At 45.6% G+C, this 20,534-nt stretch overlaps 1 protein-coding gene across 1 annotated transcript in view; it reads right to left on the bottom strand.

The window, feature by feature from the left end:
* Positions 1 to 20,534, bottom strand: part of UBR5 (ubiquitin protein ligase E3 component n-recognin 5) — a 149,398-nt gene that overhangs the window by 90,357 nt on the left and 38,507 nt on the right. Inside the window, exons 7-8 of the mRNA XM_059723832.1 lie at positions 13,961 to 14,120; positions 1,567 to 1,716 (exon numbers count right to left, since the gene is read on the bottom strand). Of these exons, the coding sequence (XP_059579815.1) occupies positions 1,567 to 1,716; positions 13,961 to 14,120 (310 nt within the window). The remainder of the gene's footprint in view (positions 1 to 1,566; positions 1,717 to 13,960; positions 14,121 to 20,534) is intronic.

Below are 20,534 nucleotides of genomic sequence, written 5' to 3'. Positions count from 1 at the left end.
CCTGTTACATATATTTAAGCAAGCCAAAAAGGAGTATTTATTAGAGAGTTTCACAACAAGTCTCCCAAAAACAACAACCTGAAAAGGTTAAAGACAAAACAATCTTAAAAAAAAGTATTTTTTTGTAAAAATTTGATAATCCAACCCCTTTTGTTTAAAACAATATTTTATAGGACTGGATTTAATAAATTAAAGTCTAATTGTTTTGAGTAGTTCAAATGAAAACTTTTCAAGTGTCAGACAAGTTTTAAAAAGGATCCTCATAGGAAAATGTTCCTTACCAAAATGCTTCCCCTCCAATTGGCCTACAAACTGTCTAAAGCCAGTACTCTGCAGTTCGCTCATGCAGATAAATTTTTTAAATCAGGTAATCAAACTAACTTTCCAAGAGTCAACTATGCATGGAAAATAAGGATTATAAAATTCGTGGTAACGTCTTACATAGAATAACCTTAGGAAAGGAAAAAAAAGGAGGGATTTAGAAGGAGTTTATGTCAGATGCCAAATATTTGTACATGCACATAATGAATTTAACCCATTAAGTACCTCATTTGTGTTCACAAAATTCAGTTGGAATTACATGTACGAAATGATCACACTAATGTATCATCCCTTCAAATAAATTACTGCAAGGCTTTGGTTTTTTGTTATACTAGGCAAATGGGGACGAGTTTTTATAGAAGCCAAACATAACAGCTTGTCTTACAGGTCAAGTTCATATATCAGTGTACCTGCTAACATCAAACTGACCCTTGACTCAATTTATATCAGGCAATTATGTTCAACAGTTAACATACTAGAAAACAGACTTGTGAAAAGGGGCAGAGCTGTACTAAATGAGCATATATGACAGAGGTTGGATTAACAGTTTGTAAATGTTGTGGGCATTTATTGAGTAGGATGATCTTCAAAAACCTATAAGGAAGTAGCTACCATACTCTATTAAGCATCTTAAAATGTAATATACTTTTCAAAACATTTACTATCTACAAACAAATATTCCTAATCCAACTCTAAAAAGGCTTCCAAAAAAAAAAAAAAAAAAGAAAGGAAAGGAAATACACAGGTTAACTTCCATCTCCCTTGACTGCAGTTAAACTGTCTACTCTCACTGCACAAACTTATTCTATGACAAAATGGACATGTAAGAAAATAAGAACACTATGTACATAATAGCCTAAACCAAAGAAACTAGCTTGAAGAATGCTGCATGTCACATGAAACAGGATTACAGAGCAGAATTAACGTTCCCAGTTGGTTATAAGGTAACTAGCAGATGCTTCTCCTACGTGATTTTTAAAGATGTATTATTTCATGCAAAATTTCTATAATACTTTGCATATCAATGATTAAAGATATCAAATTTCAAAGATGTTACTATGGCTTTTACAGAACTTACCTGCTTGCATTCAGAAGTCATTAACTAATAATTTTGATAATCATTAGACACAATGTATACAGCATTACTGGTGTGCATAAAACTTAGAGCCTAAACCCCCAGGGTGTACTATCTCTACCTTTTGCAAAGCAGACTACTTATTACAAAGAAAAAAGGTGCAAAATTACCTCGGGATGAGCCTAGCCTGGAAAGTGATGAACGCCGAAAGGATGGATAACCAAAGTAACTAATATCTTCTGAAAACATAGCATCAGCATCAATAATGACACTTGGGTGAGCAGAATGTATGTCAGCATCCAGAAGAGACATAAGATCCTCTATAAGAGGAGACAAGGGTCTTAAGTGAATAATCAGCTACTTAAAATCATCAGCTAGAAAGACCATCACCAAATAAATATCGAAACAAAAAATACCTAGCTATAAGAAGTTTCTGCTCTTCAGATTCACCAGTGCAAACTGATGTGCCTCCTATGCACTCACAGAAAGTCAAGCACATTGGACCAATATGTGGAGCAAATTTTCCCTACAGGAGCTGCTCTATCACTTGTCTAACCTCATTTCCCCAGACATGTCTTACCCCAAAGCAAAAGTTTTCCACACCCAGAAAGCCAGACCTTGCTATGCACTTGGAAAAAACAAAGAACTAATAAAAATGTTAAAAACCCACAGAGCAGAACTGCCTGAATTGCCTACGATAAGCGGAGGACAGAACTGATGGCAAAAGCTGGCCCCTCCTAAGATCCTACACATTAGCATGTGGCTGCCCAGCACATGGAATCAAACAATTTTTCAGTCCACAAAATAGAAGCTATAACCCTCAGAGCAAGCTTTAATAGCTATCTGGCATAAGGATCGCTTTCCATATTAAAATGGTTAAAGAGGTATCTGGAAGAGTACTAACAATAAAAAAAGTTTACTGAAATACTATAGGTATCTTAGCCACTACTCTAAAACACTTGCATCCGGCAGTATGACCTTACAGACATTTACATTTCTTTTATTAGCCCCTATTATCATACTTTGTTCTCTCTAATAAGGGCTAGATAATATTCACACACTAACGAAGAAGCTGGTAATAGTTGATACAGAAGTTTTGTGATGAAATCTATCCCAAGTTCATACACCAAATCCTATAATAGTAGTGCAATATATCAAAACAACAACCTTATATAATGCACCTAGCTGCTTCAGTCACAACCCCTTTCTATAATCAAATGTATAGTCTCAATCAAACAATAAGGAAATCTAGACCCAAAAGAGTTAGAGAACTAATAATAATAGAAGAGCTCTGAACCTTTCCTTTCCCAACTTCTGGAATAAAGAGAAGGAAAACAAGAGAGATGCCTAAAAACTGAAACAGAAGAGACAGCCTACTGTTGACCCCACATATATTCTGGGAAACAAGAAAGGTTTCAAGAGCTAGTCCCACCTAAATTAAATACAAAACTTAAAGGTAAAATAATAAATAAATTTAATAATGAAGTACAGATAAGATATAAGTGACCAAACAGTAAAGCATATCAAGAAAGTAATTAAAAGCTGTAAAATGCACATTCGTCCACAGAAATAACTAGATTAAACATTTGAAAGAAATTAATATTAAAAACTAAATCCTGAAGCCTCTACCAGGTACCCAGCCTATTAGGGAAAATGACTTCTTCCCTAGATATAAAGTTAAGTTTTAAAAGAGCACTTATCTTGGCTCATCTGGAGATGAGCTGTTCAGCCAAGAAGCGCAGTTCAAAGCTGAAGAGCAAAGATTCTGAGGTAAACCCTGATTTTTAGACACTATAACCTGGCTCTATCAAAAAGTTTGCTAAATACGGCCTACAATTTTTTAAGTGCTCCTAACAGGGAATAAAAATAGGCATATGATTTTTTTTATTAGACTAGAACCTACTTAAGCTAAACCAGATCTAACTGGCATTAAAAAAAAAATTAATCACTAAATGTACTTTAAGAAGCATTTAGCCCATTTCTTTTGACCTGTCTTCCTCTCACTTTCTAAAATTCTTCCCACCTCTGAAATTCTCTTGCTCATTTCCTTTGCCCCTTTTTCTCTCACCCAAGTGTTGGTTAAGTGAACGCAAACAAATGTTATACTATATTTCCATTAAGCAGCTTAGGTCCCTCCTCCAGGATACCCTATCAAGACCAGGTGCAGGCAACCTTTTATAGAATGATCCACCCAGGTGAGAAGTCAGAGGGTGCTAGGACCCTGCCATCATTTCTGCAGCAGCACACAGAGAACTCCCACAGCCAACAATCACCCCTGGCACTGAATGAATATGCCGTTGTAGCCTAACAAACTTGAGTAGATATAAAGCAGGGGTGGGCAATTATCTTGGGCGGAGGGCCACTTACCAAGTTTTGGCAAGCTGTTGAGGGCCACATGGGTAGACCCGCCCCCTGGTCATCACCTTGAGACCAGAAGTCCCGCCCCTAGCCTCTGACCTTTGCCACTGGAAGTCCCTCCCCTTGCCCATGGAAGTACTCCTTTGGGGAAGAGGGTTTGTCATCTTAGGGGGAAAAAAAATCAAATTACATACTAAAAAAAAAAAATCAAACACCCATAATAATATATTTTAATTAAAAAATATATTTTTGTCACGATTCGTGGGCATTTGTGGTGTAGATGCAGAAATGATTGCATATGGGTGTTTGTGGGGATACGTGGATATGGATGTGGGTATGGGAGCCATGTAGTGCAGAGTGGGCAGGCAGGAGAGTGGAGAAAGCCGGGGGGGGAGTGGAAGCAAGCGGGAGCGCAGGCCCTGCACCAATGTCCCAGGGCCAGTGAGGCCTAGAGTGGGGTGGTAGGAGCACAGGATATGGGCTGGCAGGAATCTGTGGAGCCAAGCTGGACTGCACCAACAGGGAGAGGGGGGAAATGGGCCCAGCTCCATAGAGCACCTGCTGAATGGACACCAGCACAGGCCCCACACTCCCACCTGGCTGCCGCTGGTTCCTGCCTGCCCGCTCACTCCCAGTACCTCCACCCCACCCTGATGGCAGGGTCCTAGCACCCTCTGACTTCTCACCTGGGTGGATCATTCTATAAAAGTGCCTGCTTTTCCCTCTCCTCTGAGCACCAGCTCGTTGCTAGCCTGGGTCCCACGCCAGCTCCGGGCTCGTCCACTGGGGCTGAGCTGCAGCAGCAGCATCTTGGCAAAAGCTGCTGCTCGTCGTGGAGGAAAGTGGACCGCCTGCTCACCACTGCCAGACAGTGTTTGCTATGGCCACCCACCCAGAGCCTACACCGGGCTAATCTGTGGTGCGGCTACTTCACCAGCGCCTCTGTGCTGCCCAGCGCAGAGGCTGCACTGGGCAGCACAGAGGCAGTGAAGTAGCTGCACTACAGCCTAGCATGACAGGCCTGGACGTGCAGCTGCAGCAAACACAGCCCACTGGCACCGAGCAGCAGCTTCTGGGGAACAAGCTGGTGCTCAGTGCGGAAGGAAAAGCTTCCCCCCCACCCGTGGCCAGCGCCCTGTGCTGCAGCCTCTCCAAGCCTGTGCAGGGCTGCCTGTGCCTGCTTTCCATTGCCACTGCTGCCCCGTGGGGTGGCACCGATGCAACTGAGAGACAGGACAGTCCCACATGGGCTGCAAGCAGCTGCAGCAGGAAGCACCAGCCATGGAGGCGGGGGTGGGCGCTTTCCTCCCCCCGTGCTGAGCACCAGCTCATTTTCTGTGGGCAAGCACAGGGTCGGGGCTGCGCGCTGCTCCCCACTTGTACTGTGGGGCTGGTGCTCTGGAAGTAAGTGGGCTTGTGGGAGCCAGTGGCAGCTGGGCAGGAGCACAGGGCTCGTGCTGGTGTTCCGGGGCCAGAGCTGGTGGGGCCCAGAGCACGGTGGCAGGAGTGCGGGGTCCTGGCCAGCAGGGGCTCTATGTAGTTGGGCCAGCTCCTCCCTCTCCCTGCTGATGCAGCCCAGCCTGGCTCTACAGACCCCTGCCATCCTACACCCTGCGCTCCCACCACCTCGCTCTGGGCCCCACTGGTGCTAACCCTGGTACACCATCATAGGCCCTCAATTCCCACTTGCTTCTGCTCCCCCCTACCCCCACTTTGCTGCCAGCTCCCAGCTGCATGGCTGGACCGTGGAGCTCAGCAGGAGCTGGCCCGACCCAGAGGTGATCCCCGCAGTCCTCCCCCGCCTTCTTGCCTGAATTTCCCACGCTGGAGCAGCCACAAACAGCCCCACGGTCCCAGGCCAGAAGCCCCAGCTTCATCTATGACAGGAGCCAGGGGCAAATAAATACTAATTTTAGGGGCCCCACAGGCCGTATTTCGCCCACCCCTGATATAAAGGCTCTGTGCCACAGGCTGTAGGTTGCTGACCCCCAATCTAGACACCAATCCAATGCTTAAAGTCTTCAGGATGAAAACTTCAGTGAGCAGCCCTCAGGCCGTAAGTCATAAGCACCATTCTGAAGACACAAGTCCAACAACCCCCACAAATGTGACCTATATTTCAGTAGTGGAAGAAAAGGGTCACCTACATTCACATTCACCAATGACATTTCTGTTAGGCCATGGACATGAGCAGCATTTGTAACATTACAGGGATGTATTTAGTGCCATAAAAAAAAAAACCCACAGCCATTCACGCTGTTTGTAGCCCCATGCAGACCCTGAAAATTTTACAGACTAAAAGTACTACTGTCAAGGAGGAAGTTATAAGTTTGGTAGCACTACGTCTAATGCCTGTACAGTAGCTGCTTCCCCTCCCTTTCTCCCTCCACCTTGGGGAGGACAGAAAACTGGGATGCTGGGGGTCCTAGAGACCTCTAAAGCACTCTCTCCCTGATAGCCTGCAAAGTCACAAGCTGTCAAGGGCACCTGCAGGGGCCCTGTTGCCAGCAAAGCTGGAGCTCTGCCAGCCATGTGGCAGCCCCAACTGGTTTTGCCTATCAGGACCAGCCAAGACATGGTTCCATCACAGCCAGGCATTCAGCAGAGCTCTAGTCATACAGCTGTCCCCTGCTTGGTATTCTTGATGCAGAGGCAGGGGCAGGAAGTGCTTCAAGAGCGGCGGTGAGGAGCCACACCCCTGCAGCTCAAAAATACCAGCAAGATCTAGCGTTCTGGCCAAAGGAAAGAGATTTCCCAGCAGTGCCATCGTGGATGCCACCAAGATGGGTGATGCCAGCTATGGACAGCATCACTGACTCCTGTGGAGGCAGATTCCTTATCACGTTCCCCCCTCCCCCACCCCATCCTTCTACAGAACCCCCCCTTTAAGGTACCTCTCTGGGATGCCTATATGTCCACACTGTGCTAAGTTTTTGTTGAGAAACTTTGTAGCACTGCAAATGAACACCAGTCCATACCCTTAGATTTATCCACATCAGAGTAAGGGAAACAGTTTGGGTGTTACATTGTTGGTTTATTGCAGAACACCCCTTAATTCTGCAATCTAGGTTGCAATCTGAAGGCACACGCAGTTTAAAAAGCTTCCCCTCACAAGCAGATGGGAACTGAGCAACTTGAGTCTGTTCACCTTTCTAGGTAAAACAGAGGGGATGATGCTTGCTGGATGCACTTGTTTTAGCTCCTGATGGAAGCCTTCCCCAACCTATTCTCTAATCCACATTCTTCATCAATGCAGTAGTAGTGTACAGGCAGTCCTCGGACTTGCAACACAATTGGTTCCTGAAAACCGCATCTCAAGTCGAAACATTGAAACTCAGAAATGATTTTTCCATAGGAAACAATGTTATAAATGGGGGATTGGTTCCTGAACCAAGGCCTGATACCCTATTTTCACCAAAAATAAGCCAGAATTGTGTATTCAATCAATTATAGATGAGTAATATAGCTACATTAATGTATTCATATTGTAACTAGCAATCATATTGTTTTGGAAGGACTTCTTTGAGGCGACTTTGCTGGACTTTTTGAAGGGCTCTTGACTGGAGTCTTCTCAGGAGTCTTGGCTGCAGGTTTTTCTGGAGTCTTGTCTGCTTTCTTAAAGAAAGTGTCCAAGGAAGTTTGGACAGATGTTCTCCAGAGAGATGAGTGATGCAGCGCATCGGATCAAGCGTTGTGAAGTCGAAACTGACGTCAAAGTCGACAGAGGGTGTCAATTTATAAATGTTGTAAGTGCGAAACACTGTAACTCGAAATGTTGTAAGCCGAGGACTGCCTACATATCAGTTTACAGTGGAAGACGACGTATTCTATAATCTAAACACCTGGAATGGTATAAACGAAGGGTGTTGAACATACAGCCATTGGGCTGCATTCAGCCTATAAAGCCCCAGAGGCTGGATGACCCACTCCAGAACCTGGGATGCAGGGCTTGTGTTAGCCTGAGCCAGCACCTAGAGGGTTAATGCTGTTGGCCCCTGCTCCATCACCGCCCCCACTCCCCCATCCCACCATAACTTAGCTGCCACCAAATTGCTGTTTTTTTGAGGCTAGTGACTGAAATCTGTGGTGACAGTTGACAATGGGGGGGGGGGAGGGGGGGGTAAAAAAGTGCAAGAGACAGCAGTAATAACCAGGGTCTTGTTTTTTTCCGTTTTAAAAAATCCCAGATTCTCTAAAAACCCCTAAATTATCCAATTTTAAACCCCCCCAAAATCCATGTTTTTTCATAGTTAAGATGAAATGCCTGTGTGCTTGCGTGTGCTAGTTGAACACAATGTTTTATTGATATATTTACATTTTAAAGCAATTTGGAAGCCTACCAGTGCCTCAATCATTATAATAAAATAAATTCTAAATATCTATATATTCTAGCATTTTTGGTTTGTTTAATCACAGAAAATCAGAGCTCCCCCTTCACTCACCAGGATGTGGGTCCAGCTGTGGTTGTTCCCCCACTCTTCTCCTCCACTGCTTTATGGCACTTAACAGCCTTGGTATGCTGGTCCCCTGTCCATGCCACCCCTGTCCAAGCCAGTGCTCCTCACTGCCAACCCACAGCTTCCCCCACCACCAGAGCCCCTCACTGCCAACCCACAGCCCCCCCCCCCCCCACCAGCGCCCCTCACTGCCAACCCACAGCCCCCCCCCACCACCACCACCAGCGCCCCTCACTGCCAACCCACAGCCCCCCCCCCCACCGGCGCCCCTCACTGCCAACCCACAGCACCCTGTCCCCCAAGCACTGGCAGAGGCGGCCCCCAGCTTCCAAGGTTATGGGACCCAGCAGCTGCTGCCACCAGAGCAGAGAGTGGGAGAGCAGCAGCAGGAAACCAGCCTCCTACTACCCCTCAAACAAGCTTCCTATGGCTCTATCCTGCTCCCCCAGCCAGGCCCCACATTCCCACCCTGGCTGGGCAGTGCTCCCAGACCCAACCACCAACCCTGCCCTACTCCCTCCCTTACCATGGCTGCCTTAGTCTGCTCCCCCACCACACAGACTTACCTGCAGGGAGCTGCTCTCCACCTCTTCCTGGCTGTATTGCTGGCTATGTTCATGTGTGCACGTGGCACTCCCTGTGTCCTGCTCCCTCCAGCCCCAACCAACCCCTTGAAGGCTGGAGCTCTGCCAGCCTGCAAGGGGAAACCCACAGTTTCTCACATCCCATGTTTTTCCACAGCAAAGGGAAAACCCAGATCCCTGGTGATAATTTCCTGGGTGCTGTCTGCATCAACAGAGATGCTCCAACAATAGGAATTCCTGTAGCCCAGATGCAGAGGTGGATCATCTAGCCCAGGGGTTTTCAAACTTTTTTGGTTAGTGTACCCCTGGCAGCCAGTCAAGAAGGCAGGAGTCCACCAGTGGCCAAACAAGTGGGGGGTGAGGAGGAGGGTGTTCCCCCAGCAGCTGATCAGTGACGGCAGGCGGGGGGGGGGAGGAGGAAGTGTCCCCCCCTCGGCTGATTGGCAGAAGTGCCAGTGGCAATGCCCAAGGTATTTGGCGCCTACCACCAAGTACCCCCTGAGGCCATCCCAAGTACCCCCAGGGGTATGCATACCCCCTAGTTGAAAATGCCACATCTAGCCTATGAGAAGCCTCACAGACCAGATCCCTAGCTATGGCCAATCCCATGGCTGTTGGTAGGGAATATGGCCCACCGACTCAATTGACTCTGACACCCCTAGTGTTGAATAAAAAAAGAACCCAACTTACGTAGTATTATCCCTCCATACAAACCCAGAGCAGCCTAATCTCACTGCACATACTGGCACCTCTCCACAAAGAAAACAAAATAATCAAACAACTCCCTCTGTCACTGTCAATTCAAACAGCTGTAGCGAACATCATGACAGCCCTTTTCAGCAGAACTAATCTATACAGAAGATCTCTTGAAGAAGACACTCCAACAATCATTTCACAATAGTTTGCTTTCTCAGCTCAGCTCTTTCATCCAGTATGGAAGAGTGCTGAACAGAAGTGGCACATGAATTCCAAGAATTTAAACATTCCTCCCCATCTGGCTCTTCTGGACCTAGGAAGTTACAGGTCAACACAACAGAACCAATAGTTCTAATGAAGTTTTGGCTCATTCAGACAAAAGGGGAAATCAATTCTCTCTTTCTTCCATTTTACACAGGATTTAAAAGTTCATGTCTTTTTATCTATAAGACTTCCTTTTTCCCCCAAAATGCTTTACCAGTTTAATAAATAAGTTAAATTGATTTCTTGACAAAGGAGCCAAATCCACTACCCTTCAACTACCACTAAGTTATGCGTCTTTTGGGTTTTACGGACACAAATAGATGCAGCCTGAAAAGACAAAAAGTATTTCATTTGTCATGGTGCTATTGTTCTCAAGAATCCCACCTGATTTCAGCACTGATGCTTTCAAACAAACAATGTTAGCTCATAACTGTATGTCTGTCACATCGCTCAATGCTAAATGAGATGGGCTGAGCTTCACATTTACATCTACTCAACTTCAATAAGCTAATGGGTATTAACAGGAAGCTTCCCCCCACCCCCCTACAAACCCAAGAAGCACAGTAAGTGGCCCAGGAATTAAAACCATAAAAAAAAAACAAAAAAACCTCTAACAAATGAGTGCTGTTTAGTTATTACATCTGGACTAAATCCATCCTGAAATTCATTTAAAAAACTCAACTGGTGGTCCCTTACTGGGATAGTTGTTAGAGAGCCAGCTTTGATGTTCCATTCTGGTAGTCATCTCTCAGCTCGACTGGTTCATATTCATTATGGTGCAATACAAATATAAATGGCAAAGCTGCACCACCAAGATTGCAAAATTACTCCTTCTGAACTTTTAGGGACCAATCTCAGAAGCAATCAGTAATGTCACTGCATCTGTGCTTCACATTTTTTTTTTTTTCCAAAAACAAGGCATTCCACATCAGTAAGAATCGGGTATGTATGTTATGGACGGCTGGCCACAGAGAAATAAGTATAAATCTGAACTAAGCTGAAACCTTTTAAATTCTGGAGAATCAAGGCAGTTTGTCAGGGAAACAGAAAGCAAGGGCAAGCTTCTAACTTAACTACCTCATTTGCCATGAGATAGTAGTTGGTGGCTGAACTGGAATATCTTCAGTCATCTCTACGTTAACTGGTACGTTCCTCTGTAAAGTCTCATTTACCTCATTTTGCTTTATTTGTTTGTAATATATTAAATTCATGGAGCCTCAATCAAATTGTCACCAAAACAAATACTAATAGATTTTTTATGGAGCACAGTTGTCAAGCATATTAAGTGTTCTTCTAAAATATAAAAAAGAAACATTGCTTAAAGGTGACCTACAAGCGAAAGACAAGGTGGCACATGTTTCTCTTTTATGATGTGACAAGACAAAGAATGTCTCAAAGACATGCCAAGCATTTTTTTGTTACTATTGGTTTTCAACAGAAATTCAAGTCAGTCTTTCCTGATTTAGATTATGGTGACTGAGGATAGAATATTAGTGAAATGACACTGCAATCTATAAAAATCCTTGTTTATGGTAAGAGGGAAAGATTTTTAACCTATTTTAATATTTTAACAAATATTTAAACTTCAAACACTTGGTTAAAATAAAAATTGAAGAGCTTCCATGCATGAAAGATGCGAATCAAAACCAGCTTTGATATAGCCCTGCTTTTTAAAGTTAAAAACACAAACAAACAAACAAATAAAATCAAGCAGGAAAAGCACCCAAACAACTTAACATTCATTAAACATCATAAAAAGGACAACAACAAATTACCTTCTTTTAATGTTTCAAAATAACCTTTTAAAACATGCTTGCAATGGACAGCAATTTTTGGCTTTTTGTACATTTTTTTAAGCTTACACAGCAGTAGGTACAGAGGAGCATCCAAAGGCAAGAGAATAGGTGAAGGTTTTCAGAAAATAAAGAAGTTTCAGAAGCCTTAAAGTAAGGAAATGCTCTGCGTGTGTGAAAATTAGAATCAATGGCTGATTCTGCAGAGCTTCATAATGGAGATATTATCACTTTTTCCACAACATACAGGTGTACAGGTAAGATGTTCTGATCAGCTGCTTCTTAAACACTAGCCTGATAAGTAACTTTGAAAAGCTGGGAGAAACTAAGTCTGCAGGTAACATTTAATATGCAAAGAGTAGAGCTAGGAAAGTACTATTAAACTTCTGGCATTGTTTTGACTACACATAGAGCTTGGCTTTAGTTAAACTCCTTGGAGTATGACAATCCTTAGTTATTGCTTCGGCTGTAAAATAGTTTATGAAAGACTCAGGGAAGGTGTATTTTGAGATCCAAGAGTTCTAGATTAAACTTTATCCAAACTGGGGTTAAGGAACATGAAATATATCATTTCAGCTGTCATTTTTGACTCCTCCACAAAGACCTTGAAAATTATGAACAAGAACTAGGATTTAAGGATGATAAAGAAGATTGTAGCTTTACATGTGGAGGCTGTAATCTAACAAGGTTTGATCTTTGCAAAAGGGAAAAACTTGGGGAAAAGGTAATTATGGAGAAAACAGTATTGCTAGGTATTTACTGAAAACATAACATATAGAGATTTATCACCAACTTTATCTTGTCTTGATAAAAGATGGGGCAGAAACATGAACAGAAGACAATGTGCTTTGGAAATGCTCCTAAGTGCTATGAGCTATAAATTACCAGATGGTCTCTATGATCAGAAGCACTGATTAAAATCAAGAGAATAATTAATATGTAGAAAGCTTGTAGTTAGAGTGGTTTGGAATGAAACTCTGGTCTATACAGACACCAGTGATACTTTATTGTTTAAGCTAATGGCAGCTTCTGAAGTAAAGCATCCCGATCTTCTTAGAACAAGAAGTTTTCTGTGAATAAGTTTGGCAAGAGTATAATTAATTCATTTCCCCAACCGCATCTCATGAGTGAGGTGCTAAACTGGTAGACTGTGCAACTACTGATTACTAAAAAGCAAGGTGCAAACTAAGGCACTTCTGTCCATCTCTCTCCCTACAAGTTTTCAACCAAAAGGCCTTTGATTTTAAAGCAGAATAGAGAAGTTTACTAGATGCAACTTGAATACAGAAGTAGCAACAAGCTTTTGGTGCAGAAAAGCGCTTGATCTAATTACATGATTGATAAGATAAAGATGAAGGAAGCCCATGAGCTTCCTGGTGAACCAGATGAGCAGAAAATCCCATTTAATAGGAAAATATTAAAATGTCATTTTATCATACACAAACTAGTAATTATTCAGAGTTTAGAAGTGTTATTTTCATAATATGCACCTAGCTAAAAGAAAAAAAAAAAAAGCATATTAGACTTGACAACCAAATATTTTCAAATATGGTTATTTGGTAAGGAAGAGTCAGAGTACCAAAGTAATTAGTTAATGAAAGAAAAGGCTGAAGGATCTGTAAATCCAGTTACACAGGATGCTTTAAAAAAAGGGGAGGGGGGGGAGCAGAGGGGCACACTTTTCCTATTTTATTTAGCCCTTACATGAAACATCTTAATGGAAAGCTATATGCAGTTTACTTTATAAAATTCACAATGTTACCGTGTTAAAACAGATTTTAAAAGTTAAATTCTATTTTTCATTAAAATTAGCTTTTATGGGCAAACATACACTGAACAGGTGCATTAATCTGTAATGTCAATGGGACAGGATAACTTCATGGAGGAACAGGCCATCAGTACCTATTGAGCATGGGAGTTAAGGATACAGCCTCCAAAATCAGAACTTCCTAGACCTTAAATGCTGGAAGCTGCAAGCGAGAGAGGAATAGTGGAAAAAATTCTGGTTATACCCAGTTCACTCTCCCTTTCAGCATCCACCCTCTGCCACTGAGACACGGGATACTAGGCAAAACTGACCCAATAAATGGCAATCCTTATGTTCTTATATAAAGCTCAATATCCTGAAGACTCGCTTCCATGCCTCTCAAAAAGAGTCAATAGTAAATTTTTTAAGATTTCTAAGCAATTCTCTCTCCTAGACTTCTTAATACAAGATCTTGTTTGGTCCATCTTTTAGAATGAACGTTCTTACTGGCCAGAACTATCTTCACCGTGTACCTCGTACAGCATGGAGTATGCTGTCGACTATTAACAATGAACACTGAAAGCATAACTGCGTTCAAACTGCCATTTGAAACAGCAGAACTAACATTATTTTAAAGACAGGAAAAGACGTTAGAATATACAAACCTCCAGGAAGATACGATTCACTTGCCGTGTCATCTCCATCATCTCCATCTTCATCATCACGGCTCAGCAAATTATTTACAGCAAGATTTACATCAAGGTTTGTCCGCTGGAGTTCCCGTATAATGATACTTCTGGACTTCCCTTGTAAAACAACTTGTGCCTGCAAAAATCAAGAATGCAATTCACTACTTAAAATTCCCAGATCATTAACCATTATTCCCAAGAAGTAATTCTTTAAAAACAAAGCTTACTGAAGTTACCTATTATTATCTATTCCTCAAATTGCAAGCACAATATAAAAAAGGCTAGGTGCAAAATTTTTGATTCATAAATTGCTAGAATGATTATCAAGTTCCTACGATGAAAAAGCAAGATTGTTGAGGTTAGAGGCCACACCAACCACCTATGTATAACAGTTTGCCTCTGTAAGGCAGAATCAAAATGAAGATAATGAGCAAATAATAATGCAACTGCAAGAAATTCTTATGCAATGAGCCAAGAAATAATGCATGTCATTCTTGGTTATCAAATACCTTGCCCACTGTTAAGATCTTCAAATATCTTCCCTTCTAAAAGATGCTTTCTTGTCTCTCTAAATATCACCTTTTGAAGGTGAAGGGAAGATGCTATACATTACTAGGGGTGCACTGATAAAGATTTTTTTGGGCTGATCCCGATTCAATTGCCGATACGAAGCCCAGCAGCTTGGAGAGCAACATCCAGCTAGTAAGTCTGTTGGGCGGGGAGGGGAGGGGAGGGGAAGGGGTGTTGTGGGGGTAGATAAAGGCCCCCCACAATGAGGAAGGAGGGGGCCTGGGGCTGCCCAGCCAGGGCAAGGCACAGGACAAAGGCACGAATGTCTCATCTGGGTGGCATGGGAGGATGGCTTCCACTGCTGTGCACACCCCCAGGGCAGGCATAAGGAGCCTGTGCCACTCGGATCTGTGCGCAGGACAAGAGTGGGCTGCCGCTGTGGGCTGGGGCCACGGGCAGTGCCAGGCTCTCCCCAGCAAGGGGAGCTGGCCTGGAGGTTGCGCTTGGAGCAGGTGGCATCAGCACTGGAAGGGGGAGCTACCCTGTAATCACAGTCCTAGTGCTGCTGCACACACCAAGTGGAGCCCTGGCTCAATGTTCCCACTAGGAAGAGCCCAGCATAGCCCCCAGCACACAGCGGCAGACTACCCTTGCCCCATACACAGATCCAGGGTGCACACGCCCCCTATGCCTGTACGGGGGGGGAGGGGGTGATGTGCAGTGGCAGGAGCTGCCCCCCCCCCATACCCCCCAAGATGAGCCACTCGTGGTTCCATCCCATGCCCCAGCCCTATTCCCTCCCTCACTACGGGGACCTCAATCTCTGCCCCTGCTCCCCCACTTCCAATCCCTCCCCCCCACCCCTTCGCCCCAACAGACTTACTAGCCAAATACTGTTCTCCAAGCTGCCTGACTGGCTGTGTGATTGCCGCAGCTGCACAGATGCATTTAATCAGCAGCATTATTGGCCATGTCAGCCATAAAAAGTCAATTGCCAATAATTTCAATTTTCCTTTTATCAGTGCCGATACAGTATAGACCAATGTACCAGTGCACCTCTACACCTTACTATTAGGGGTGCACCAATAGAGATTTTGGGGAGCTGATACTGCTAGCCGATATTTAAGGAGGCATATCTGCCGATACCAATCCAATACAGCTGCCTCCAAGTCGGGTGTGGTGGAAGGGGAAGGGGGAGGGAAGGGGCGTGAGGGGGAAAATCAATGCCCCCGGTGGCGAGGGAGGGGGCAGGGGCAGGCACTGCCCAGCCAGGGTTGGGGGTGCAGGACAGAGGCATGGCTCATGGGGTGAGGGCAGCTCCCACCACTGCTTACACCTGAGGAGGGTGGGGGGCCATGTGCCTCCAGATCCGTGCAGCTCGGGGCAGGCTGCAGCTGGGGGTGGAACGGGGGCACACACACGCACCCTGCCCTCCTGCGGTGCAAGCAGCTGCCCCCACCCCCCAAGCTGCACCTGCGTCCTGTGCCTGCCCCACCACAGCCTGTCCCTACCCCCTCCCTCACCACTGATCTGCCCCCACCCACCACACCCCTTCCCAACTTACCAGCTGGAAGCAGGTCTCCACACTGCTGGCTCTGCTCCATGCTGCGCTGCAGCTGTGCTCAGCACAGGCATTTATCAGCCAAATTATCGGCTCCATCAGGCCAGTATCCAATATAAACAATTTTCTTTATATCAGTACCGATCCAATATCGGACCGATGCATCAGTGCACCTCTACTTACTATTGTCTGGTTAGCCGGTTTCACTACGGCAAATACAAACACTTAAAAAAAAAAAAAAATCTGGGAGTATAGGAAAGAAAACCCACCACACATGCATGTGCATTAAAAGGGACACGACCCTCAGTCTCTTCCTACCCTATAATTCTTTGACGGGAGATGGCAGTTTTTTGCTAACGCAGGCTGGAGCTTGTGATCCAGCCGTGGCTGTGGGCTAGAAGTCTCCACTCCATCTCTACCCTCCAACCTCCCTCAGCATTCTCCATTCCCAACAAGCCAGCTGCTGGTATCATAGATATTAGGATCAGAGGGGACCTCAGCAGATCATCAAGTCCGACCCCCTGCCCCAGGCAGGAAAGAGTGCTGGTCAGATGACTCCAGCAAGGTGCTTGTCCAGTCTCCTCTTAAAGACCCCCCAAGGTAGGGGAACCCAACCCCTCTCCAGTAATGGAAAAAATAGAACCTGAGTAGCAGCAGGCCACAAATCCCGTGTCACACTGGACATCCAGCCCACAGGCCACAGATTGCTGACCCCTACTATAGGTATTTTTTTTTTTTTTTACGTGAAAGTTCAAACATTGCAGAAGCTGATGATACAGGCTGAGAACATGTATCTATCATCGGTTACTGAGTTTTAGAAGTTCTGCTTCAACTCAGGTGTTAAAAAAAAAAGTGTAAATAGAAAAGAAGAAGTCGGTAGATCTTTTAATTGGGGGGGGGGGGTGAGGGAGGAGAAAGGGGAAAAGGGCAAAAAGTTGAGAACTTTTCCTCTAAAATCTTTCTGTGCTTCCCTTATTGCAGAGGGATTAGGTATCTACCGGAGGGCAAATGCAGGAGTTCTGGGGGAGTGGAGACTTCCGGCTCACAGCCAGGCCTGGGTTATAAATTCCAGTTGGCACTGGACAAAAGCTCTTGACCCCTGGTCTACAGAAAAAAAAAAAAAAAAAGACGTTAGGCTGTCTTAAGTCTCCAGGTAACAGTAAAATTTATGAGAACCAGGTCAATTTCAATCTGTTGCCCATAATTTCCCCACTCCATTTCAACCTTTTTGTTTTCCTAAGCAGGGACAGAAATTACACATAAACCGGCAGATTGGTTATCGGTTTAAACCTGTAACAGGTTTATGTGCGCCTGTTCAGTGCACGAGCTGGTTTCAAAATGGCCAAAACTGGTTTAAGGAAAACCTGGATGAATGCAGTATCAGGCTTAACTGATTTAGGTTATACCAGTCTATCACACTTCTGTCCCAGATCCCCTCCAGATTCAAGTCAACTCAGTCCCCCAGCATCCCAGGCTGCTTTGCACCTCCCCTCCCCAGGCAGGTAGGTTAGCCTTGGCCCAAGCTGCCTGCTCCAGCCAAGTATGGCTGGCTCCACCCCACACCATCACAGAGCTGAGGCAGCAAAACCTCTGCTCCCTAGCCTGCCTCCTACCTGTACTATCAGCCCATGAGGGGCAGGGGAACAGGATAGGACAGAGCCCCCCAAGGTTGCCCTATCCTGTAGCTGAGCCATCACAAGTCAGTGAGGTGTTGGTGGGAGGGGCAGCACTGCCCCCATCCTGGGTCCAGAAACCTGGGTTAGGGTTTATCCATGTGGGGGAGCCCCATGCTTGGGGAGGGGGGAGTTTCACCCATGCCAACTCAGGTCCCCCCTACCTCCCCCAGTAGGTCTGGCCAGCTGTGGAAGCACTGGGCTGGCTGCCAAGCACCACCTCCTGGTAGTTTCTAACCCACAGAGAGAGAAGAAAAGGAAGGAGCCCCCATTCCAGCGCTAAGCTGAGGCCTTCCCCCACTCCTGCTGACCCAGATTGGGCCCACAGCCCCCCCTCCCCAATCCCCACTCACTTCCCCTGCCCCCTGATTACCTGTCTCTGACTGTGCTGTCTTATCCCAGGGAGCAGGCAGGGATGGGTTAAATGGGTCTACTCTTCTGGCCCAGATACCAGGCAGCAGCAGCAGAGGCCTGCAGGCAATTTAACCTTTCCCTGCCTGGTCCTTGGGACAAGACAGTGTGGGCAGCCACAGATAATCAGAGGGCAATGGGGGAAATGAGTGGGAATGGGGTTGTGCTGGGGAGGGAGTGGGGGTTGTGGGCCCAATCCAGGCCATCAGGAGAGGTGGGGCAGACCCTGACCCGAACCATGGCCACTTCTCCACCCTGCAGGGAGGGGAAGGCAGGGGACTTGGGGCATGTGCTGGGCTAGTCTCAGCTTTGCCTGCAGCCTGGGAGGTACAATCAAGCACCCTCTGCCTTCTGGACACATGCAGTCTTCTGCTGCCTGCTTTTCCAAACTGAAAACAGGACAGCAGTTTAGTCCTTATCAGTTCAATCTATGCTGCTTAGAGAAACCTGGGAAGGTTGAATCGATTCTGCCTCAAACTTTTTGACTGTCTGTACTTAGCCATAGCAGGGTCAGGACAGTCAGTGATCATTACTGTGACTACAGGAGCATGATCATACTTTTCAACATTGGAGCCTTCCTACGTACACATAAAGGCTCTAAGACAGGAGGTAACACAGCCACAGATGGAATTTTCTGTGATTTGACGCTGACAGCTTCTCAGTAACGTGAACCAGAGCAGTCACCTATAGCTGTACACATGCCTCCACCCCCATGGGATTAAGGCAGGGGTCAACAACGTTTTTGGCCAGTGCCAAAAAACCCCCAGCCCCGACCCATGCCTCGACTTGGCATGCTAAGGGCAGACCACAGGGGGAGCCATGAAGGCCTGATCCTCATTGCTGGCAATGGCTGCACTCATGCCTCTAGGCAGATAGTGGGGGAGGGGCCACAGCTGCACTGCCAGGCTCCTTCCCCGCCCTGCGGCACTCATACAGTTGCCGCCAGCATAGAGCCAACACCAGTGCTCCAGAGCCAACTCCCAGCAGGGGAGGGGCTTGAGGCAATGCAACCCCAGCCCCTCCTTCACCATCCGCCTGGGAAGTGTACGCGCACCCCCATGCAACTGTTTGCAATCTCCTGGCTGCAGCTGGTCCAGGCTTTGGGCAGCTGTTGCCAGCCACAGAGCCCAGGATGCTTGCAGCCTCCTGGCTGCCTGTTGCAAGCAGCCAGGGCTCAATGGCTGACAGCACCTGCCCAGGCCAGTTGTGGCGTGCCAAGCAAAATGCCCTTGCACACCATGCTCTGGCTCACATACCAGGTGAGTGCCAATCCCTGGATTAAGGTAATGTTGGCAATACTACTGGTTACTATTGAAAGTCACTGAGAAATTTTACATTAATATTGTTCTTTATTAATACCAGATATTAAATATTCTACAAAGGTTGAGCTGAACATATACCAGAAAACTTCCTGCAAGATATCACCTGTGGTTATTTGTTAAGGACCTTTAGCTGTTCCTAAATTTCAATACTGGGACTAAAAATCAGGACACTTTCAGTTGAGAGCATTTGACCCATACGCTAATCCCCCCCCCTTGGAGAACAGTTTGTCCACACTACTATGGAATGTTTCTGAAGGTACATTTCAATCAGTTTTAAAACTGACCACCTGATAACTAGTCCTATCTAAAGTAAACCCTATGGAGGAGCTGTGACTAACAGAAATAGCCAATGCATTCAAACACAGCTTGCCCGGCCTGTACTATGGCTCAAAATGGATCAGCTAACAGTGGGAGCCAACCGTTTTGTCAGGAGTGCCACAAACTAGCCCTGCACCCTCCCAAAGTGCCATTCCAATCCCTATCCCATGTGATCTGCTGCCCTGCTTTCTGCTTCCTACCATGTGCTAGCTGCCTGACCTACTACTCTGCTTTCTGTTCCTAGCCCCATCTGCTACTGTGCTGCCTGTCCCCTTCCCTGATCTGCCAAAGCCACACACAAAAGTTGCCCATGTCACTTGTGGTCAACTTATGGCATATGTACCACATCTGAGCTAATACATTTTAAGAGCTAACATTTTATTCTAGGCTGGACAAGCCTTCTGCAAGTCAAATTAAGCTGCTGCTTTTACACACAGTATGAAGCCTAGTCTGTTCAGGCTGCTGTATACGAAGGCTCATCATAAGGCAATTTATGTTCAATTAATACTGGTGAACTACATTTATTGTTCAAGAACAGTTGTACATTCGTTCATTGGACCCCACACTTCATGAAGGATGTGGGCAGATTGGAGAGAGTTCAGCGCAGAATGACAAAAAAGATTAAGTGCTTGGGGCAGAAGACTTAAAAGGAAATGCTGAAAGAGGTGGGGTAATTTAGTTTGGAGGAGAGAAGATTGAGGGGGGATTTAATAAGTCTTCAAATACCTCAAGGGCAATTATAGAAAGGCTGGAGA

The sequence above is a fragment of the Alligator mississippiensis genome, chromosome 3 (genome assembly GCF_030867095.1).
Source record: "Alligator mississippiensis isolate rAllMis1 chromosome 3, rAllMis1, whole genome shotgun sequence".
NCBI classification, from domain to species: Eukaryota; Metazoa; Chordata; order Crocodylia; family Alligatoridae; genus Alligator; species Alligator mississippiensis.
Note: the sequence above shows the minus strand (reverse complement) of the source record. Positions and strands in the feature narration are given on the sequence as shown.